We start from the raw sequence: 25,325 nt of genomic DNA, 5'->3' as shown, positions 1-25,325 counted from the left end.
GTCTAAAGATGTGCAGGTTAGATGGATTGGCCATGCTAAATTCCCACAGTGTCCAGGGATGTGCAGGCTAGGTAGGGATACTGGGATGGGGAGGGTCTGGGTGGGATGCTCTTCAGAGGGTCAATGTGAAGCTGATGGCCTGCTTCCACCCTGTTGAGATTCTATGAAGCCACACACCATCCTGAAATAGAACCATGTTGCCATTCTTTCACTGCCATTGGGTCAAATTCCTAGAAACCTATCCCCACTTGCTGTAAAATCAGGAACAGAGTAAAGAGGCTGAGAGAGGAGTTTCTGTAGAAACCACTGAACACTGAAATAGTTTTCAAGGTTCACTTGGGCCCTCATTCCAAAATATTGCACTGAATAAAATGCATTTACAACCTCAAACAACATAAATTTGGGCATCAGGCTAAAATATTAAATATTATTCATAAGCATTATTTTTGAACAGTGATTATGTGGTGTGCTAGACTGCAATTTACCAAAACAAAAACCGATTTTGATTCTTCATCTCATTCACTTATTTTGTTTGGTTTTACACTGACATTTGATTAGTTTGGACATTCATATATTTGCCCTACTGCAAGCCACCTTATATGTATCCACAACTGCACAAGTACATTCACTGTTGCTGAGTATAACTTGTTTATATCATACAACTGAATGGTAATGCTGGAATAAGTTTAGATATACCTTTCATCTCAATGTATCATGCCTTGCGTACTCACCTTTTATATTACTCCAATTTCACTGTATAATCCTTAAATGTAGATGACCTACAAATTGTTCAATATTGATAACTTTCCCTCTGTCTTTATTGCCAATGAGTTTCCTTCATCCTGTCTGTGGTGTCTGAAGGGGGAGGCACAGACACGTGGAGAAATAAAATTCACATAATCATGCTTTGTGCTTAAACATCTTTGTAGGTCATACTTCTGAAATGGGATGATTGCAGTTTTCAGCGAAAAGAAAATAAATCCTGTTTTAAAAAGCAAGCTCGTCTATCAATTATTAAAATGTAATAGGAAAAAAAAAATCAGAGACTCCAAAATTTCATACTCCGTTACATGTTGAGATACAAAAACAAGACAACAGCAATTTTTTAGTTTTAACATACTAGTTGGACAATTTAATACCAGGATTTTGTGTAATGAGAAGTTTAAACATTTGAGTAAAATGAAAGCAATATCACAATTTGAAAAAAATTAATACCTTTCAATAGTGTTATTTTACATATCAAACCTTGACAGATTAGGTTGGGGAATATAACTTTTTAAGATATGTTGCTCTAATTGTTTAGCAGGTAGGGTAAACTTGAGTAAACTATTAATTCATAGCAATGTGCAATGGGTTGCTAAATCCATAGAACCTCTGCTAAAACCAGCCTCCGTGTTAATGCATGTTCAGTTTGTTATAAATGAAAGACAGGCTTTTGTATGTTTCTTGTATCGGTTTTGCTACACAATTGTTTTGTTATAATTACCCAGTACAGAATATGAATACACAAAGCATTGTCTTAGTTCAATTCTAGCTGCATATTTAACAGTATTGTATTTAGGAGCATGGAAATTTTTAGCATCATGAGAGACAAGGTCAACCTCCTCATCTACCCAAAGCTTAAAATGAAACATATCCCACTTTCTATACTACAATTACTTTCTACACTGAATATTTTTGTTGTTTTCTTTTAAATTTACTAACACTATCCACCCCATTCCCCCTTCCAGCCCATGTAACTTGTTTTCAGATATTCTGCATAGTTTAATCTGAATTGTCTGTTCATGTTCCTTGCTCTAAGCTTGTGTTAATGTTACTTATACCAAAAGTCAGAAACTTCAAGGATCTAGACTGACACTCCTAGTACTGAAGGAGGTCTATACTGTCCGAGATACCAATTTCCAGATGAGTTGAGAGACCTAGACCCAACCTGCCCCCTCAGGTGGGTGTATTTCAAGGAAGAACACAGGAATTATCACCAGTGTCCCAGGTAGATGAGACTAAACTGGTTGATGTGGTGTATATGGATTTCAGCAAGGCGTTCGATAAGGTTCCCCACAGTAGGTTATTGTACAAAATGCAGAAAAATGGGATTGTGGGAGGTACAGCAGTTTGGATCAGTAATTGGCTTGCTGAAAGAAGACAGAGAGTGGTGGTTGATGGGAAATGTTCATCCTAGAGTCCAGTTACTTGTGGTGTACTGCAAGGGGCGGTGTTGGGTCCACTGCTGTTCATCATTTTTATAAACGACCTGGATGAGGGCGTAGAAGGGTGGGTTAGTAAATTTGCAGATGACACTAAGGTCGGTGGAGTTGTGGATAGTGACGAAGGATGCTGTAGGTTACAGAGAGACATAGATAAGCTGCAGAACTGGGCTGAGAGGTGGCAAATGGAGTTTAATGCGGACAAGTGTGAGATGATTCACTTTGGTCGGAGTAACTGGAGTGCAAAGTACTAGACTAATGGTAAGATTCTTGGTAGTGTAGATGAGCAGAGAGAGATCTCGGTGTCCATGTACACAGATCCTTGAAAGTTGCCACCCAGGTTGACAGGGTTGTTAAGAAGGCATACAGTGTTTTACCTTTTATTAATAGAGGGATCGGGTTCCGGAACAATGAGGTTATGCTGCAGCTGCACAAAACTCTGGTGCGGCCGCACTTGGAGTATTGTGTACAGTTCTGGTCACCGCATTATAAGAAGGACGTGGAAGCTTTGGAAAGGGTGCAGAGGAGATTTACTAGGATGTTGCCTGGTATGGAGGGAAGGTCTTATGAGGAAAGGCTGAGGGATTTGAGGCTGTTTTTGTTAGAGAGAAGAAGGTTGAGAGGTGACTTAATAGAGACATATAAGATAATCAGAGGGTTGTTAGGGTGGACAGGGAGACCTTTTTTCCAAGAATGGTGACGGCGAGCACGAGGGGGCATAGCTTTACATCGAGGGGTGATAGATATAGGACAGATGTCAGAGGTAGTTTCTTTACTCAGAGAGTAGTAAAGGTATGGAATGCTTTGCCTGAAACGGTAGTAGCTTCGCCAACTTTAAGTACATTTAAGTCATCATTGGACAAGCATATGGACATACATGGAATAGTGTAGGTTAGATGGGCTTCAGATTGGTATGACAGGTTGGCGCAACATCGAGGACCGAAGGACCAGTACTGCGCTGTAATGTTCTATGTTCAATGTTTACTTCTTATTCAACATCATTAAAAACAGTTTAGTCACTGTCACATTGCAAGTCCATGGGAGCTGGCTACATGCAAATTGGTTACTGTGTTTTCTACATTATAAGTCATTACACTTCATAGAATGCTCAATTTCTGCAATGTACAGATCCTGAAATCATGAAAGATACGATATAAATTCCTTCTTTATACATTTGGGAGTTCAAATCATCGATACATTTGACTTTATTTTATTTTCATGAAACATAAAATTGCAAACAAATCTTGAATCTGGCATTTAACTTTTACTATCAATAAATAGTACACTGGATTAATTACAAATGACAGCACAATTGCATAATATAAACCAAACAGCAAATTCAAGAAATGCTCTCAAAGTCATCCTAGTTTTTGACACATGGGTTTGGTATTGTTGGATAGAATTATTTATTTTCCATTTCAAAATCCTTACCCATTCCAGTACCAGGTCATGAATCCAGTCTGTTATGAACTGCTCAAACTCCTGCAGTATTTAATCCATCTTAATTTTAATATAATTCAATTAAATGGAGGACAAGTCACCAGTAGTAGATGCCTGGTTAATTCAGCAGACTTTGCAAAAACAGATCCTGGACATAGGCCACTCTCTCAGACTGTCTGCATAAAAATCACAAAATTATGATTAAAGTCATGCATATTGATAAATCTGCAGATGTAAAATTCAGTTTTGTATTCTCATGGGTATATTTTAAAGTCAAGTCAGAACACAAATATTAGCTTTAAAAAAATGTACTGAAGAATCCTAAAGCTCAATTCCCAAATCAGTTTGAAAATGTACCTTCTTTCAAAAAAAAAGGTTTTTTATTCCATTTCCATTTTTTAAATGCTGATAACGATGAGAGGCGTTAATGATGGTGTTAACTGAATATGGGTGGAATATCTCCAGGGACTATATAACATTGGAACTTAAGGAGAGCTTGGGAGAATTGGGTGAGATCGACAGTGAGGAGTGAAATTCAGAGTGAAACTGTCAATTCAGGGCAAATGACAAGCAACTTTCTGAATGCATTAATTCAGCTCACAAGTTAATTAATTCTAAATACTGCACCCCCCACCCCACCAACAGGTGACGACAATCGAAAGGCTTTTCACTCCAATCTTCTTCAGCTCCACTACTCTGAGTTCTCCACACTTTTTAATAAATGACAATTCCTATGTTAAAGGAATAGTTAACATTGTTAGCTATGTGTTACAGCAAACACAACTTGCTGCTGTTATGCCACTGCTGAGAGGCAGCAGTGCTAACCACTGAGCCACCATGCTACCTCAAGGCAAGGATGGAGATTGAGAAGATGACCTCAGCTGGTGCAGGTATTGAGCCCACACTGCCGACATTATGCTGCATTGCAAGCCAACCATTCAGCCAACTGAGCCAACCAATTTGTCCATTACTGGCCTCTTGAACATCCCTGATTTTAATTGCTATCACCATTGGTGACTGTGCCTTTAGCTTTCAAGTCCTTAAGCCCTTGATATCACACTATAAAACTCTCTTTTTATTTGTTTAAGATACTGCCTTTATCACATTCAACTGCCCCAATATCTCTGTATATAGATCAGTGTTAAATGGTATTTGATAAAGTGAAGCACCTTCCTATGTTAAAGGAATAGTTAACATTGTTAGCTATGTGTTACAGCAAACACAACTTGCTGCTGTTATGCCACTGCACAATTTTTCTTACCCTAATCGTGTTAACATACCGTACGTTTTGTTCTGCAGAAAAGGTTTGTCGGTGGAATCATTAATATTTTAGGGGCATAAGAACATAACACTTAGTAGCAGGAATAGGCCTTTTGCCTTTTGTGCTTGTTTCAAAATTCACTTCGATTTTGACTCAAGTAACTTTCCGTTTCACCCCATTGCTCTAGACTCCCTTATCTCTCAAAAATATGCTACTTCCTGGGAGGATAATTCCACAGACTAACAGCCCTGCTCGAAAAACAAATTCTTCTCATTACCATTCTAAAGGAAGGCATCCTATTCTTTGCCAAAGCACAGCACAGAAACAGACCCTTCGGTCCAACCCAAACTAAACTAGTCCCACCTGCCTGTTTCTGCCCATATCCCTCCAAACCTTCCCTATTCATGGACTTATCCAAGTGTTTTAGATGTTGCCTTTTTTTTATATACATTAGATTAGTGTAGAAACAGGACCTTCAGCCCAACCAGTCCACAACAACCCCTGAAGAGAACCCACCCCAACCCATTTCCTACGGGCAATTTACCATGGCCAATTCACCTGACCTGCACATCTTTGGACTGTGGGAGGAAACCCACGCAGACACGGGGAGAATGTGCAAGCTCCACACAGACAGTCACCCGAGGCTGGAATCGAACCTTGGACCCTGGTGCTGTGAGGCAGCAGTGCTAACCACTAAGTCACCGTACCGCCCACATTCACCATTCCCTCAGCAAGTTCATTCCGCACAAGAATCACCCTCTGTGTAAAATGTTGTCCCTCTTGTCTTTTTTAAATCCCTTTCCTCTCACCTTAAAAATGCACCCTCTATTCTTGTAACCACCCCCCCCCCCCCCCCCCCCATTCTAGGTAAAAGACAACTACCATTAACCCTATCTTTAACCCCTCATGATTTTATATACTTCCTTTACTCCAGTGAAAAAAAGTCCTAATCTATCCAGACTTTCTTTATAACTCAAAGCTTCCAAACCCGGTAACATCCTGGTAGATCTCTTCTGAACCCTCTCCACTTTGTAAAATTGGGCAACCAAACTGTGTGTTCTAGTTCTAGACTCGCCCAATAGAGCAAACATCTTTTCAGTATTTGTTCTATCAAGTCCCCTCAGGATCTTATATGTAGTAGTAAGATCACATCTCATTCCTCTTATCTCTAACAGATACAGGCTCAGTCCATCCAAGCCTTTCTCAAGGGATATTGCCTTAAACTCAGAGTGAGTCAAGTGAACTCCTCTGCACTATTTCAAATGCAATTCTGGATTTTTCTAAATAATTGGTTCAGTGATGCTATTACACACATCAGGATCAGGTGGGATATGAGCCTAGGCCTTCTCGTTCTAAAGTAGGGGCATTGCCACTGTACCACCAGAACCCTCAAACAGAATTAAGTTCTTTTTCAAGAAAGGAGACCAAAAACTGATTTCCTAATGCATATTATGAAAATAAGTCTGCAATCTCTTTATATTCCCTTACATTTTAACAGCAAACACATTTCATTGGCTGTGGAGCACTTTTTGAGATATCTGGTGATGTTGAAAGGTGTGATATACTGGAAATGTAGCTGCATGTACTAAGTGAAGTGTCCAAGAGGGTACACCATCTTCTAAGAGCTTGGCTACAGTGAAGCAAAGTAAACATGTACAGCCCTTCGTGTTTCATTCTGGAGAACGCAAAACCAAATCGTAAACAGTTAAACCTCTGAGTTTTCATTTTGTGAAAGGACCCTCAACTCTCATTTGTTCCCTTTGTTTTGGATGCAGTAATTGTGCTGAATTGTTTCAGGTTCGCAGTGTCCCCAATGCCAGGTTGGGAGATCGGAGACCAACAACACTAGGTGAATTTACTGCCCATCTTCCAGTTGGAGTCAGGACAGCCCTTCCTTTACGAGATGAGCACCTGCTTCCAAGAGCTGTTGGCTTATTGGCAGCTCCTCAGTCCCACTACTGCTACTGTTGGCAATCGTGAGTACTGCACTGACATAGGAGCAATTGCACTGAACTGTGCCCTTGAAAGAAGGTAAGATGGGTTCAGTATCACAGGGGAAAATCCACACAATTGGCACAGCAGATGGGGGGGCTAAGGGTGGCTAACTCAGAGACAGAGTTAAATGACACAGAGTGAATCCATGGTGAGACTGCCACAGTTTAATGAGCTGTCTGCATCTGTGGCTGAGGGGCCCTCTACCCCACCATTTTACAGAACCCCCACAACCCCCACTGGGGGCTTCCAACCCATTCTGAAAGACCTCCTTAAATTCTGCCCATTGTCATGGCGCTGTAGAGTGATAGGGTCATACAGCACAGAGAAGACTCTTCAGCCCATCTACCCATAGTTGCCCTGATGAAGGGCTCCTGCCCGAAACGTCGAATTTCCTGCTCCTCAGATGCTGCCTGACCTACTGTGCTTTTCCAGCACCACTCTAACCTTGACTGCCCATAGTTTCAGTCTACCTCCCAAGGCCACCTCCCAAGCCTCAATAGTGTCCACTGTTCTGGGTGGTGCTCTGAATGTTTCAGCAGGTCACTGCTGGAGGCAAGATCGCACTGCTGCCCCATGATTGAGGGGAAAGCCCCCACCAGCTTCTCAGGTTTACCTGTGACCAGCTTTTCTGTCTGACATCAGTCTATGCACTGGATCAGCACCCACTTTCACAGCAGGCTGTCAAATCTAATAGAGGATTGCACCTTGTGAATCATTTTACGGACTTAAAGTTGCGTTTTGATCCACTAGTTAAAATTAGTTCGGCAAATTCCTCTGAAGAGTTCATTCAATTCCTCTGGATTTGAATTCATTCTGAATTCGCTTCTGACTTTTAAAATAAAGTCACCCAAGGTTTGCAATGCATGTGTTTCTTTCTTGCTTCACGAGATGATGTGAAACAGAAATGAGTATCAAGTGTGGAACATTGCTTGAGGAGAATAATATGCGTTTTCACTGAATTGAACAGTTCGGTGTGCCTGGGCCACATAATTTATCAAAGTCAGAATAACCATTCTCAGATTATATCTATTTTTAAGAAATCATACCTGTCATCTGTAATTTAATATGTGGAATATAAGGTCATGTCGGATGGTTTTCATTATTGGAGGATTAACCCAATGTTGTTTAGCGGAACCAACATGATAGTTTTGTAGCTATGTCTCTGACCCATGCTCCTATTGAATCCACTGGTGACACAAGCTTGTCCAATCCACTCTTTGGTGAATTGAACGGTGCTCATGCTAAATTCATACATTTCTGCATTTTTAATTAAACTTTAACTTCTTCCCCATAACTCCTATTTCCCCAAGCAGAACAGAACAGAAGAGATAATTTATGATTCCATAATCCCAGCAGAGAAGATGGTCAGAAAATCACAAGCAGTGCACGTGTGACTTTCCAATTGTAAAGTTACCCCCAGGGGCAGACAAAGCCATAAGAACAGCACCATGACAACAGAAGAATCTATCACCAGCTGTCATAACTGTATTGGGATTTCAGCTGCCATTAGTATTCTTGTTCTGATGAACATTAATTCTACATGTCGTTGTATGACAGATTCCACTGATGACTAGGCAACTGTTTGAAAGCTTGCCATGACATGCCAAACAACTATTTTGGTGCATAAAACTCACATTGCCTTTTCTGACTAAAATTCATTTGCTGAAAAGAATTGAGCATGTGTGGGTTTTCAAAAGCTATGAGGTAGAAATCATCCAAGGCCCATTTTGGGCAGGGTGTGGCACTTAATAGAGCAGTCCAAATACAGGGTCTCCTGCATCGGTAAGAGCTTATGTGCAAGGAGCTGCTTGCACAGATCAGGGGTGCTGTGTCATGGGCTGACACAAAGGAGCAGACCAGTGAGCAGGACGTCAACGGTAGAGAGGATTCTGAGGGGCAGGATTTACATGCATTTGGAAAGGCAAGATTAATTAGGGGTAGTCAACATGGCTTTGTGCGTGGGAAATCATGTCTCACTAATTTAATTAAGTTTTTTGAAGAAGTGACAAAGAAGATTGATGAAGGCAGAGGGGTGCTCACGGTCTATATGGACTTCAGCGAGGTCTTCGACAAAGTTCCACATAGTAGACTGGTTAGCAAAGTTAAACTGCCTGGAATCCAGGGGGGAGCTAGCTAACGGAATACAAAATTGGCTTGATGTTAGGAGGCAGAGGGTAGTGGCAGAGGATTGTTTTTCAGACTGGAGGCCTGTGACCAGCGGTGTGCTGCAAGGATTGGTGATGGATCCACTGCTTTTCCTCATTTATGTAAATGATTTAGATGTGAATACAGGAATTATCGTTAGTAAATTTGCAGATGAAACTAAAATTGGTGGTGTAAGTGGACAATAAAGAAGGTTATCTCAGAGTACAATGGAATCTTTATCAGATGGGCCAATGGGCTGAGGAATGGCAGATAGAGTTTAATTTAGATAAGTGTGAGATGTTGCATTTTGGAAAGGCAAACAAAGAGACTTTGGAGAGCAGGTACATAGTTCCTTGAAAGTGAAGTCACATATAGATAGGATAATGAAGAAGGCGTTTGGTATACTTGCCATTATTGGTCAGTGCATTGATTATAGGAGTTGGAAGGTCATGTAGCAGCTGTACAGGACATTGCTTGGGCCATTTTTGGAATACTGCATTCATTTTTGGTCTCCCAGCTATAGGAAGGACATTGTAAAACTTGAAAGGATTCAGAAAAGATTTACAAGGATGTTGCCAGGGTTGGATAGTTTGAGTTGTAGGGAGAGGCTGAATAGGCTGGGGCTATTTCCTCTGGAGTGTCGGAGGCTGAAGAGTAATCTTATAGAGGTTTATAAAATTATGAGGGGCATGGATAGGGTGAATAGCCAAAGTCTTTTTTCCCAGACTAGGGGTGTGAAAAACTAAAGGGCATAAGTTTAAGGTGAGACAGGAAAGATTTAAAAGGGACCTGAGAGGCAATTTTTTCACAGAGGGTAGTGTGTGTATGGAATGAGTTGCCAGAGGAGATGGTGGAGGCTGGTACAATTATAACATTTAAAAGACATTTGGACTGATCCATGGCTAGGAAAGGTTTCGAGAGATCTAAGCCAAATGCAGGCAAATGGGAATCAATCAGTTTAGGATATGTGGTTGGCATTGACAAGTTGGACCGAAGGTTCTGTTTCCTTGCTGTATAACTCTGATTCTATGACCTTTCTCCGTAAATAATGGGCCATGTTTCATCATTTTAATACCCATAAAACCTAAGTAAACTGCATGGGAAGTCATAGCAAACAAAACAATTGCCACATGGAATGTGTTATTGTTGCTATCTTGGCTATATGGAACTCTCCAATTGAAGTCTCTTCATGTATGAATATACAGATTGAGAAAATGCGACTTAGAATCAGAGAAGGAGGCCATTTGACCTATTATGTCTGTACTGGCTCCTGACAGAGAGCTCCCCAGCTATTTCCATTGCCCAGCCCTATCTCCGTAAAACTCTAAATTTGTCACTATCAAAATATATCCAGCTCTCTTTTGAAACTTCCTGTGGAATCCACTTTCACCACTCGCTTAGGCAACACATTCCAAATCCTTCATGACCTGGCTTTGAGAAAGCCATGTTGACCCTAGTATTAACTTATTTTTCTCTAAGTACAGTATATATTTACCATATCCTGCATTATGGCCTCCATCAATTTCCCACTATTGATGTCAAGCTGACAGGTCGGTAGTTTCTTGGGTTATCCTTTGCCCTTATCTTAAACAATGGCATTACATTTTCAATCCTCCAGCCCCCGGAACAAATCTTGTGTTCCGAGAAGTCTGGAAAATTTCTGTCAATGGCTCTGCAATTTGCTCCCTTACCTCTCTCAGCAACCTAGGATGCATCCTATCCAGGTCTGGTGACTTCTGTACCTGGAGTGCTGCCAACCTTTTTAATACCTCTCCTTTATCTATCACTGAACTGCTCTGTTGCTCAACACCCACATTTTCACTTGGGCCATTGTTTCTATCTTCTAATTTGGTAAAGACAGAAGTAAAGTACTCATTTAGTACATCTGCCATACCCTTTGTTTCAGTGAGCAGCTTTCTCTGTTCGTTCCTTAGGGACTCCTCTCTATCCTTCACTAATTAAGAACATTTTACCATTTGTTGAGCACAGCATCCCATTCCTTTCTCACACTTCCTCTTAGCCTTCCTTATTCCGGCTTTAACCCCTCTCCTGCACTTGAGATTCTCTTCCTGGTTTCTGGTGCTACTATTATTGTATGCCTCTTTTTTAATTTCTTATTTTCTCATCAAAACCTTAGTCATTCAAGACAATCTAGCTTTAGATACCCCATATTTATTTCTCATGGATATGTACCTTGCTTATAACCTATTCATTTCTCTTTTGAAATTCTCCCAGTTTCCTTCCACTGTTTTACCTACCAAATGCATTTCCAGTGTATCTGCTCCAGTTCAACTTTTAGACCCCTAAAATCTACCCTTTTCCAGTCTGGGATCTTAATCATTAACTGATTTTTATCCTTTTCCAACTTAATATGGAACCTTATTATATTGTGATCACTATTTTCCAAATGCTCCCCACTCTGAATTCTCCACTTAGCCTGCCTTATTTTCTAGGAGCAGATCCAGCAAGTTTCCGGGCTGGTGACTAGTAATGTACTGGACTGGAATGTTCTCCTGCACACATTGTAGGAACGTCTCCCCTTCCACGTCCCACACTGTGCATTTTTCTCTGTCTACCCAAGGGTAATTAAATTCACCAACTTACAACTATCCCTGCCCTGCAGATTTCCGCAATCTTCTAACAAATACTTTCTTCTACCTCCTTCTCCTTCCTTTCCTCCTCTTATTATAGACCTCCTGTTTGGAGGTGTATAATAACTACCCAACAAGGTTCTGCTGCTTTTCGGTTTCTTATCTCCAACCATATAGATACTATTTTAGCAACTGCATCTTGTTCAAAGGCAATGATACTATCTTTGACTAAGAATACTACACCACCCCCCCCCCCCTTTTACACACCCTGATTCCACTAAAAGCCTTATAACTGGGCAGGATGTTTAGTATCCAGTCCTGTTCTGACTTGAGCCACATGTCTGTCAAGGTTATGATGCCATATCTTCCTAAAACAATTTCTGCTTCAATTCCCCAATTCAGTTCATGATATTCCATGCATTTACAAATATACAATTTAACCTTGCCCTTATCTCTTTCTTAGCCAGGCAACATCAGGGGATGGAGAAGTCAACATTTCAGGCGAAATCCTTCTTCAGGAGTCCTGGACAATTTCTCCACTTCCTGATGCTGCCTGGCTTGCTGTGTTCTTCCAGCCCCGTGCTTGTTTTGGATTCCAGCATCTGCAGTGTTTTTGTCTCTTATCTCTTTCTTGCCCATTTGAACATGACCATTTCCTTGTTCATGGTCACCACTCAAGCCTTCCATCTTTTGCTTTTCCTTGCTCCCGATCTTCGCTCTTTTGCCTTCTATGTACCTCCAAAACTCGGCCCATTAGTCCTCCCCCCCAACCCATGCCTTACAATTTAAATCCACCCCCACTGGAATAGTTACGCTCTCAGTTAGGAGATTAGTTCCTTTTCTGCTCAGGTGAAGCCCATCTTTCCTGAACAACTTTCTCCTTTCCCAAAAGTGATCTCAATGTCCCAAAAATCTATACTCCTTCCTTCTGCACCATCCCTCAAGCCACACGTTACCTCCCTCATCTGTCTTTGCCTAACTTGTGACACCGTTATTATTTCTAGGATTACTACCCTGGGCAGGTGCTGCCTTCAATCTACTCCCTAATAGCTGAAACCGATCCTTCAAGTCCTCCACACTATCCCTGTGTTGTTGGTTCCCTCACCAGTTGTCCCCTTTCCAGAAGTTTATTGGGCTGCACGGTGATGCAGTGGTGCAATGGTTAGCACTGCTATCTCACAGCGCCAGAGAACCAGGTTCAATTCCCTCCACGGGCAACTGTCTGTGTGGAGTTTGCACGTTCTCCCAGTGACTGTGTGTGTTTCCTCCCACAGTCCAAAGATGGGCAGGTTAGGTGAATTGGCTGTGCTAAATTGCCCGTAGTGTTAGGTGAAGGGGTAAATGTAGGGGAATGTGTCTGGGTGGATTGCTCTTCGGAGGGTTGGTGTGGACTTGTTGGGCCGAAGGGCCTGTTTCCACACTGTAAGTAATCTAATCTAATCTTATGTCCCAAGCCTTCGCACAGACCATGTGGGGCTCACAATCTCGGGCTGCAGATTGGACTGGTCTATCCCTATTCCCGATGAAGGGTTTTCACCCGAAATGCTCCTTGGATGCTGCCTGCCTGACCTGCTGTGCTTTTCCAGCACCACTCTAATCTAGACTCTGACCTCCAGCATCTGCAGTCCTCACTTTCGCCTGGTCTATCCCTCAAGCTATTGAGTCAGCCACCACCACTACCTCACTCATCTGCCCACCAGCCTCTACTTCCCTCCACCATCACATTCATCACCCCAGCAGCAGCCCAGTGATTGGGAGAGCCTCGATCACGTTTTGGGTCAGTTGACGTTTTCTTCCAAGTTATCTTAATTTCTTGTCACGGGATTGCAAGGCGAGGTGCCGCGATAAATAATTCATAGGGCCTCTCCTTTGCTGCACATCCCCACATATTGCGGGCTGCAGTGCTGACAGCTGGTTCAGGAGAAACAGTGAGGATCTGACATGACAAGCGCCTAACAAGTTTCTTTGAGTTTTTTTTTTGGGGGGGGGAGCAGGAATAAATACACAATGTAGCGAGCACAAAAAGTTCAGAAAGCAAAATTTAAAAAAAAAGGCTCCCTTTCTTTCCACCCAAATGTTTGTCATGAGCTAATATCCGACCTCTGGTCATTTATGAAGCTGCCACACCCCCCTATGTGCTTCACACATGCCTAGTCCTTCACGCTTATCGACAGATCAATACAGGCAATTCTTGGAGAAATACGATGTATCCATGGCAACAAAGCCACATATTCTCTGTGGAAACCAATGAGACCAGTAGTGAAATCTCAAGAGGGTTTCCATCTTACAAGGGAAGACATATTTAGAATATGGGAACAGCGACTCAACAACAAAATAATTCATTTCGTTTTGCTTTGCTCTTTCACGTCAGCTTCAGAACCTGATGGACACACGGCATTAAACAGACCTTCCATTTTGATGTTACACCAATAAGTGCATAAAATCAAACCACAAGGAGCACACGCACATTCCCTTCCCACTGCGTACAAATCAGGTTAAAGTTTTAGTGGAAAAAGGAAGAGGGGGGCTGGGTGGGATAGAGAGAGACAAATGTTGAAAGTCAGCAGCCATCACTGCAGCCGTCAAACTCTGCGAGAATCTCGGCCGAGCGGAGTGCGGTGAAAGATAATCCTGCTGCCATGGGTCCAATCTGAGTTTGCAGATGACCTGGGGGACCTGACATGGTTTTCAAACTGCACCCTTTCACCGAAAATTAAATCTCAGCCGGGATCCTTTGGGATGGATTGGGGAAGTCTTTGCAGCTGCCCCCTGTCAGAATTGGCTGCAAGATTTGGAAATCTCTTTGCTAGTTTGACAGGCCTTAGAGAGGATGAATCAAATATAATATATATATATTTATAAACAGCCCGTATATAAAATAAATGAATCGGGCACAGAGTATATAGGGACTTGAGAAAGCCCCAGTTTGCAGAATAGAGGGAGAGCAAAATGGAGAATTGCAAAAACAAATGGTTAAGAGATGTAAGTCGCCTTTGACCGACCAGAATTAGATGTCTAGGTTCTGCTGTGCTTTACTGCAGTCGCAGGGACATGAAGGTGCTCTCTGCTTCCGCAGTCAACCTCATGTCATATTTGTCACTGCATTTCTCATTTATCTTTGAAGGGTTTTCACCTGGACTGTCCGACTCCTCAAAGGCACGTCTGTCAGGCACATCCTCAGGTTCTTGGTGCTTGGCCGGCTCTGGGCTGCTGTCGTGCATGTTGTGTGCAGCTGTCAAAGCAATAAAAAAAACGTTGAACACACACACACACACACACTTAAAAACATAGTTTTGGCCACCTTTCTCGTGAACAATCCTATCTCTGAAGAATGTGGAGAGAAATAGAGGCCAGTGAATGGTGTGTTTTTAAAATGTTCTCAATCAATATCAAAACAAGTAACAGTAGACAATTAAAATAAAATCGAGAAATGCTCTCCACTGAGGGAACATGGAAGATGTTAAGACATCTGTGCGCTTATGGATGTGAATGTACTGTTCTTTTCTCTCAGAGATCGTAAGCTTTATAATAATTACTGAATGGTACATAAAATGAAAACATCAGAGTGGACTTGCCAACTAAGTAGCCCCCTTTCTCCTGTAGTATAAATTGCTGTGACTTGAAATTTGGCATTCTTATGTTTGACCTGGTGCAGCAAGGCAAAACTAATTGGCAATGTGGTTCTTTTTTCCAGTAAAATTTTGTCATTGTTGCTATAGTTTATGCATCTATGCTTTATTCCTGTTAGTACTAAGGACTCCAATACAAGTGCTGCCTCGAATTTGATTTTACGGATCCTTATAATGACCCCATACCACACCACAGCTGAAACCTGAATGAGTGTTAGATCAGTCATGTCCACTCACATTTCAACTTCAAACTGATTGCAAATTGTGTGCTGATTACGAATGAGATGAACAAGCGCAGTGGTAAGAAGTACAAGGAAACTCTTAACAACTACCTGAGCAAGAAGGAAGGAATGACACATTTTTGCCGTAACCATTTAGAACAGGCTTTCTAGGAAATAGCTATGAGATAATTTGTCACACACAAGAGGTGGAAGAGTTGGTCTGATCACTTTGTGAAGTGACATAACAAATACTTATCTGGAATTAAGTGTCCAATGAGGACTATGAATCCATTGCCAATTGTTGGAAAAACCAATCTGGTTCACTAATGCCATCCTTACCTGGTCTGGTCTACATGTGACTCCAGACCCACAGCAACGTGATTGACTCTTAACCACCCTCTGAGCAATTAGAGATGGGTAATGAATGCTGTCGAGCCAGAGACGCCCTCATCCCATGAAATGAATACAGAAAAAAGAATTATTAAAATCCTTCCTACTTGGGGGTGGTTAGCTCAGTTGGCTGGACGTCTGGTTTGCAAAGCAGAATGCTGCCAATAGCATGGCTGAATGTTACCAAGAAGGGTTTTCCATCTCAACCTCTCCCCTCACCTGAGCTGTGGTGACCCTCAAGTTGAATCACTGCCAGTCATCTCTCTCTACTGAGAGAACAGCCCTAAAATAGTGGCCTGGCCAGCGACTTCCATCCCTCAAGAATGAATGAATGAATGAATGAATAACAAAAGGGTGACATTAGCCCTGTCTACTGGCTGGAAAGCCTGGAATAATAGTACCGAGCCTTGACATGGGAATACTGCTACCTGCAAGTTCCCCTCCATGCCACACACCACCATGTCCTGGGACTATATCACTATTCCATTTCTGTCGTTCGCTCAACTTCCTGGAATTCCCTTCCTAACAAACTGTGGGTGTCACTACACCGCAAGAACTGCAGTGGCTCAAGATGAACAATTAACGATGGGCAATAAATGCTGGCCAACCAGTAACATCCACATCCCATGAGCTAAAGGAGCAAAATGCCAAGGAAACTCAACTTGTTTCTAACAGCAGAAGCACATCATTAATAAGTTGAGACTGTATAAAAATATGAACACAAAAACTAGCGAATGCAATGAATGCCAGCAGTGACATAGATTTGAATATCCTAGGAATGCCAGCCAAATCATTAAAGAACAAAGAACATTACAGCACAGGAACAGGCCCTTTGGCCCTCCACGCCTGCACCGACTCAGATTCTCTATCTAAATCTGCCATCTATTTTCTAAGGACCTGGACACCTCTGCTCCCTGCCCATTCATGTACCTGTCTTGATACATCTTAAGTGACACTATCATTCCTGCCCCTACCACCTCTGCTGGCAACGCTTTCCTGGCAACCTCCATCCTCTGCGTAAAGAACTTTCCACGTATATATCTCTCCTGAGCTTTTCCCCTCTCACTTTGATCTCATGACCACTAGTAATTGAGTCCCTCACTCTGGGAAAAAAGCTTCTTGCTATCCACCTCTCACAATTTTGTAGGCCTCAATCAGGCACCTCCCTCAACCTCTTTCTTTCCAATGAAAATAATCTACTCAACCTCTCCTCATAGCTAGCACCGTCCTTACCAGGCAATATCCTGGTGAACCTTCTTTGCACTCTGTCCAAAGCATCCATGGTCCTTTTGGTAATGTGGCGACCAGAACTGTACGCTGTATTCTAAATGTGGTCGAACCAAAGTCTTATACAACTACAACATGACCTGCCAACTCTTGTACTCAATACCCTGTCTGATGAAGGAAACCATGCCATATGTCTCCTTGACCACTCTACTGACCTGTGTTGCCACCTTCAGGGAACAATGGACCTGAACACCCAGATCCCTCTGTACATCAACTTTCCCCAGGACTTTTCCATTTACTGTATAGTTTGCTCTTGAAGTGGATATTCCAAAATTTATCACCTTGCATTTATCTGGATTGAATTCCATCTGCCATTTCTCTGCCCTACACTCAAATCTATCTATATTCTGCTGTATTCTCTGACAGTCCTCTTGACTAGTATGGTTACCTAGTATGGTGACGAAATGTCTGAAAACGTACCTTCCAGCTCAGCGAGCAAACCTATATCCAGAACCTCAACCTGAGCTACACATCTTCTCAAAACTCAATAGTCCTATCACTGATAAGCCCATTTTCTTCCAAATGGGTATATGTCCTTTATAAGCCTTTGTATCTTCTTCAGAAGCTTCCCTACCACTGATGTCAGGTCCACAGGTCTGTAATTACCTGGATTATCCCTGCTATCCTTCTTAAACAAGGGGACAATGTTAGCAATTCTCCACTCCTCTGGGACCTCCCCTGTGTTCCAGGGAGCTGAAAAGATATCTGTTAAAGCCCCAGCTAATTCCTGTCTCGCTTTCCCCATCAACCTTGGATAGATCCTATTTGGACCTTAATGCCACCTTAATGCCTTTTAGAATACATAACACTTCCTCCCTCCTTATACTGACCTGACCTAGAGTAATCAAAGACCTATCCCTAATCTCAACATCCGCCATGTCCCTCTCCTCGGTTAAGACTGACACAAAGTACTCATTAAGAATCTCACCCATTTTCTCTGACTCCACGCATATCTTTCCTCCTTTGTCCTTGAGTGGGCCAACCCTTTCCCTAGTTACCCTCTTGCTCCTTATATATGAATAAAAGGCTTTGGGGTTTTCCTTAGCCCTGCTCACCAAGGATATCTCAAGACCCTTTTTAGCCCTCTTAATTCCTCATCTCAGACTGGTCCCTTATTCCAGATATTAGAATAGATTAGATTACTTACTTACAGTGTGGAAACAGGCCCTTCGGCCCAACAAGTCCACACCGACCCGCCGAAGCGCAACCCACCCAGACCCATTCCCCTACATCTACCCCTTCACCTACCACTATGGGCAATTTAGTGTGGCCAATCCACCTAATCTGCACATTTTTGGATTGTGGGAGGAAACCACAGCACCCCGAGGAAACCCATGCAGACACGGGGAGAATGTGCAAACTCCACACAGAGAGTCGCCTAATTCTTCCAAAGCTTCATCTATCATCAGGTACCTAGACCTTATGTATGCATCCTTTTTCCTCTTAGCTAGTCTCACAATTTCACTGGTTCACTAATCTTGCCATTTCTATCTCACAGGAACAGATCTCTCCTGAACTCTAATCAACCTCTCTTTAAAAGCCTCACACATATCGAATGTGGATTTCCCTTCAAACAGCTGCTCCCAATCTATATTGCCAAACTTTGGTATAGTTGGCCTTCCTGCAAATTTAACACTATTCCTTTATTTCCACTCTTGTCTTTGTCCATGTGTATTCTAAAACTTAAGGAATTGTGATCAAGTACAGGCACATTGTCCGATGGAGAAATATGTTTGGGATATAAGGAAGGTGTGGCACATGCAGCCACATGGTGATCTCCAGAAAACAGCATCAATAATAGATGTCTTTATGTAGTTTAAAGGATACTTGGTCACCTTCAATAATGCTTGCCATCTTCAAAGAGGAACCAATATGACCATATATACTCTCAAGCTTGTTGTTGTGGTAGAATATTTTGGTACACAACCGTGTTACTTTGATGAAACGTAGAAACACAAGGAGTAAGGATCACACTAACCATTTGTCATTACCTTTTAGGAGAAAATCGACCAAGTCAATTTGCAATTGACTTAGTAGACTACTGACTTGCAATTAATTTAGTAGCACCGAATCAATGTCATTGGGGACATCCCCTGTTTGCCACTTGTAGTGAAACTATTAGCAAGTTCTTTGTACACACATTTAAAACTCTGCTACAATTTGAGAGCAAAAGAAACCTTTTTTGGTGGTATGGATGCTAACAATACCAGTTTTCTGGAACATAAGAAAGACCAATGTTGTATAACAATCCTGCCAATTGTACAATCTTCAGTCTGGGGCAAACCTACAAATTTCATTCATTTTAGACTATATGCTCTTGGTAAAAATACTTCCACCATAACTGTATAGGACATCCAGGATTAGCAATATAGTCTACCAGCAGCATTTCATATTGTTCCCAATTTCAAGTGCTTGTGGCTTGTTATTTGATTGTACCCTGTAGTGCAGCATTAAATATTGGAAAATCTCTAACACACTGTTGGCAAACAAGACTCCCCACTGCAAATATGCATTCAAGATATCGACTTCCTTGAAGTAGACCATGAAAACGGATTTCTATTCCAGGACTATGCACCCATGGATTAATGTAAAAAAAGTAACTGTAAAGGAAACATAATATCAAACACTGCTAAGCAAACAGCTATATTCATCTACAACTAAAATGAGCATATCACAATGAAAATAACGAATAAACATTTTATCAGGGATATAACTAAAATAAAACTGAATAAAAGGTGACTAAGGTAGAAACTCCATTGACCAGAATCTGAATTTCAATTCAATGTAACAGGAAAAAAAAGTCAATATATAGCAATGTTTTATCTTATGTGTTATTGCATTCAGAATTAACTAACTTATAATAAGCCATTCTTTTTCATACCTCAAATCAGTGCAAGCATCCTTTCTCAATCCTACTGAATAAGCAGACAGATTTGCAACTGAAAACTTAAAAGCTCACTTTCAAAAGATCAGTTACCATTGTATTGACACAAACAGTTTGTTTCAGAGTTGACATTAATGATGACAAATTACACTACAGTGAATTAAAATGAATCTACACAGGAATACAATGTATTTGATCTCTTCAGAGTCAATTTTAAATGGGATCTCCCATTCTTGAGTACATTAAAATGCAGATAAACAACTAATCAAATCCATTTAGCTATTCAAAGGAGTCATTTCAAAATAAAGTCACAGTAAACTGGAGTGTGAAATTGTCCTAATTGAGGGAGGTTAATATTCATTAATTTTCAACTTGTTCAAGGTATCAGCTTTTCCCTTGCAAGCAGGGCTGCTGTGCTGGCATCAGGTGGGACATATAGGGGGCCAAGGGCTATCTTTGGAGAGAATTCCAGAGGTGGTCCAGAAACTGGCTAGAGATCACCAAGCTGAGGAACCTTGGTTAAGCAAACAGAAATATTCATGAAATAGGTCAGTGTCAGTTGATAATTGGGTGACTCTATGATTCAGAAACACTGATCTCCAAAACGCCAATCTGAAGTAAAACAGAAGTCCCCGTAAACAGCAATTCTCCAGAGACTAGCACAAACGTAATCACATTCAAGCTATGATTTTGTTTCATTAATACATGGGATGTGGGTGATGTTGGCTCAATCAACATTTATTGCCCATTCCTGATTTCCCTTGAGAAGGTGGTATTGAGCTGCCTTCTTGATCTGTTGTCATTCATTTGGTGCAGATACCTCCATAACACTGTTAGATAGGGAGCTCCAGGGTTTTAACCCAGCAACACTGAAGGATATATTTCCAAGCGAGGGCTTTGAATGGCTTGGCAGTGCTGATGTGTCAGTATATCCGCTATCCTGGCCCCGCCGGATAGAAATTATTGTAGTTTTGGATGGTGCTGTCTAAGGAGTCCGAGGTGAATTTCTGCAGTACCTCTGCAAAGGGCACACTACTGCTGCTGAACTTTGGAGGTAGAAACGGGGGGCGGTGCCTCAGCAGTGTAAAGGTCAGTGCGCCAAACTACTACCGCGCCTCCGCGCAGACACCTCCTCCTACTGCCCTCTTGACCATGACCCCACCTCCCACCACCAAACCATCATCTCCTAGACCATCCAGAACCTCATCACCTCAGGGGATCTCCAATCCACTGCTTCCAACCTCATAGTCCCACAACCCCACACCGCCCGTTTCTACCTCTTGCCCAAAATCCACAAACCTGACTGCCCCGGCTGACCCATTGTCTCAGCCTGCTCCTGCCCCACCGAACTCATCTCTGCATACCTCGACACGGTCCTGTCCCCCTTAGTCCAAGAACTCCCCACCTACGTTCAGGACACCACCCACGCCCTCCACCTCCTCCATGATTTTCGCTTCCCTGATCCCCAATGCCTTATCTTCACCATGGACATCCAGTCTCTGTACAACTCCAGCCCCCATCACGAAGGACTCAAAGCCCTCCGCTTCAACCTCTCCCTCCGACCCAACCAGTACCCTTCCACCGACACCCTCCTTCGACTGACGGAACTGGTTCTCACCCTGAACAACTTCTCTTTCCAATCCTCCCACTTCCTCCAAACCAAAGGAGTAGCCATGGGCACCCGCATGGGCCCCAGCTATGCCTGCCTCCTTGTAGGATATGTGGAACAGTCCATCTTCCGCAGCTACACTGGCCCCACCCCCAACCTTTTCCTCTGCTACATCGATGACTGTATCGGCGCTGCCTCGTGCTCCCACGAGGAGGTTGAACAGTTCATCCACTTTACCAACACTTTCCACCCCGACCTCAAATTCACCTGGACCGTCTCAGACTCCTCCCTCCCCTTCCTAGACCTTTCCATTTCCATCTCGGGTGACCGAATCGACATGGACATTTACTATAAACCGACCAACTCCCACAGCTAGCTAGACTACACCTCCTCCCACACTGCCCCCTGTAAAAACGCCATCCCATATTCCCAATTCCTTCATCTCCACCGCATCTGCTCCCAGGAGGACCAGTTCCAAAACCGTACAAACCAGATGGCCTCCTTCTTCAAGGACCGCAATTTCCCCCCAGACGTGGTCGACGATGCCCTCCACCGCATCTCTTCCACTTCCCGCTTCTCCGCCCTTGAGCCCCGCCCCTCCAACCGCCACCAGGACAGAACCCCACTGGTCCTCACCTACCACCCCACCTACCTCCATGTCCAGCTTATCATCCGCCGTCATTTCCGCCACCTCCAAACGGACCCCACCACCAGGGACATATTTCCCTCCCCTCCCCTATCAGTGTTCCGAAAAGACCACTCGCTCCGTGACTCCCTCATCAGGTCCACACCCCCCACCAACCCAACCTCCACTCCCGGCACCTTCCCCTGCAACCGCAAGAAATGCAAAACTTGCGCCCACACCTCCCCCCTTACCTCCCTCCAAGGCCCCAAGGGACATTTCCATATCTGCCACAAATTCATCTGCACCTCCACACACATCATCTATTGCATCCGCTGCACCCGATGTGGCCTCCTCTATATTGGGGAGACAGGCCACCTACTTGCGGAACATTTCAGAGAACACCTCTGGGACACCCGGACCAACCAACCCAACCACCCCGTAGCCCAACACTTCAACTACCCCTCCTACTCCACCAAGGACATGCAGGTCCTTGGACTCCTCCATCGCCAGACCATGGCAACACGACGGTTGGAGGAAGAGCGCCTCATCTTCCGCCTGGGAACCCTCCAACCACAGGGATGAACTCAGATTTCTCCAGTTTCTTCATTTCCCCTCCCCCCACCTTGTCTCAGTCAAATCCCTCAAACTCAGCACCACCTTCCTAACCTGCAATCTTCTTCCTAACCTCTCTGCCCCCACCCCACTCCGGCCTAACACCCTTACCTTGACCTCCTTCCACCTATCGCATTCCCAACGCCCCTCCCCCAAGTCCCTCCTCCCTACATTTTATCTTAGCCTGCTGGACACACTTTCCTCATTCCTGAAGAAGGGCTGATGCCCGAAACGTCGATTCTCCTGTTCCTTGGATGCTGCCTGACCTGCTGCGCTTTTCCAGCGACACATTTTCAGCTCCCAACTAATGAAGGCAAGCTTGCCATATGCTTCCTTGACCACCTTACCCACTTGTGTTGCCACATTCAGGGAGCTGTTGACCAGTATACTTAGATCCCTCTGGATGTTGATACTATGAAGACTCCTGCCATTTACTGTGTAGTTTCCTCCCACATTAGATCTCCCAAATGCATCACCTCACATTTGTCTGCATTTAACTCCATCTGTCATTTCGCTGCCCAAGTCTCCAGCCTATCTTTATCTTGTTGTGTCTCTGATAATCCTCCTCACTATCCACAGCTCCCCCACTCTATGTGTTGTCCACAAACTTACTTGTTAGGCCACCTACAATCTCTTCCAAATCTTATATAAAACAAACAACAGGACTTCCAGCACTGACCTCTATGGAAGACCACTGGTTACACATCTCCAGTCAGAAAAATGCCCTTCCAGAGCTACTCTCTGTCTTCTATGACTAGGTCAGTTCTGTGTTCATCTTACCAGTTAACCACAGATCCCATGTGACTTTTGTATCACCCTGCCATGAGTGACCTTGTCAAAGGCCTTGCTAAAAATTCATATAGCTAACATCCACTGCCCTGCTCTCATCAATCGTCTTTGTGACTTCCTCAAAAATGCTCATCAAGTTTGTGACACACCACCTTCCCTGCACAAAGCCATGTTGCCTATGGTTAATAAGACCAGATTTTTTACAAATGTGAGTAAATCCTATTCCTAAGAGTCTTCTCTGATCGTCCCACTGATATCATATTCTCCATCTTTTCATTTCCCAGATTATCTCTTTGTCCTTCTTAAACAAAATAACAATGTTGTCTAATTCCAGTCCTCTGGGTCTTCTCCTGTGATTAAAGAGAATGCAGTTTCCTCACCTGCCTCTCTCAGCATTTTAGGATAGATCACACCAGGCACTGGGGACTTAATCTAGCTTAATGCTTCTCAAAGTGCCAAACATCTCCTCCTTTTTTATGTTAACATGCCCTAGAATACCAACATACCCCTCCCAAAGCATGCAAGATTCCTTTTTCTTCACATCACAAATTAAAAAAAGAGTCATTCTATCAATCCCATGTTCAACCAATTTGAGAACTCTAAGGTAAATTATTAAGGTGAATCTAAATTTCCCCATGTTCAGAAACAAAGCCCATCAGAAGCTTGTGCCAATCTCCTACACTTCCTTCCTTTTTGTATGTCAAATAAATAATGACTTCACTAAGATTTGGAATAACCATTACAGTGCTTTTTCATGCCTTGAATTAACTTCCATCACTGCAGTTGCTCCAACAAAAGATGTAACAATTTTATTCTAAATCAAAACTCATATCCACCTACAACATGACTCAATAGTTTACAATGGAGATTCACGTTGCTGGGTGCTTTCAATCTCAGCCTGACAACAGTGCTGATAAATGTCAGTGTACCTGGTCAAGGTCTGTAAACAGTAAAAACTTTTGGCAATTTGATTATCATAACACCAGTGGAATACTCAAAATATATGTACAGATCTTCCATCATTCTGATGCACAAATATAGTTCAGGCAACATAACTTGCTTAGATTAGATTCCCTACAGTGTGGAAACAGGCCCTTCGGCCCAACCAGTCCACACTGACCCTCCAAAGAGTAACCCACCCAGACCTATTTCCCCTCTGACTAATGCACCTAACACTTTGGGCAATTTAGTACAGCCAATTCACCTAACCTGCACATCGTTGGACTGTGGGAGGAAACCGGAGCACCCGGAGGAAACCCACGCAGACACGAGGAGAGTGTGCAAACTTCACACAGACAGTCACCTCAGGCTGGAATTGAACCTGGGACCCTGGTGCTGTGAGACAGCAGTGCTAACCACTGAGCCATCCTGAGAACAAATATATTCCTATTAAGGTTTCAGAAGTCAGATGGCAACAATGATTAAAAAAAAGATCTTAACGGCAGAAAGACAATTTACTGAAAATTAGCAGTTGAATGTTGATGCAGATAAGCACAGCCATGTACAGTTCCTTGGGATAGTGAGAGTTTAGAAACAGACAGCAGAGATGTGGGAATTCAAACTTTGGAGAGAAAGAGCAGAAGGAAGGAAGAATTTTGGAATGAATTAGCTCAATTGCCTCCTGTGTGTTGTAGAATCCTAGA

General features: G+C 42.9%; 1 protein-coding gene across 1 annotated transcript in view; it reads right to left on the bottom strand.

The window, feature by feature from the left end:
• Positions 1-1,144: 1,144 nt before the first annotated feature.
• LOC140468936 (WD repeat-containing protein 72-like) overlaps positions 1,145-25,325 on the bottom strand; it is a 300,146-nt gene continuing 275,965 nt past the window's right edge. The window contains exons 19-20 of the mRNA XM_072565060.1: positions 14,770-14,868; positions 1,145-3,820 (exon numbers count right to left, since the gene is read on the bottom strand). Coding sequence (XP_072421161.1) covers positions 3,768-3,820; positions 14,770-14,868 — 152 coding nt within the window. The 3' untranslated portion in view covers positions 1,145-3,767. The remainder of the gene's footprint in view (positions 3,821-14,769; positions 14,869-25,325) is intronic.

The sequence above is a fragment of the Chiloscyllium punctatum genome, chromosome 48 (assembly GCF_047496795.1).
Source record: "Chiloscyllium punctatum isolate Juve2018m chromosome 48, sChiPun1.3, whole genome shotgun sequence".
In the NCBI taxonomy this organism is placed as follows: Eukaryota; Metazoa; Chordata; class Chondrichthyes; order Orectolobiformes; family Hemiscylliidae; genus Chiloscyllium; species Chiloscyllium punctatum.
This window is presented reverse-complemented; position numbering and strand designations above follow the sequence as displayed.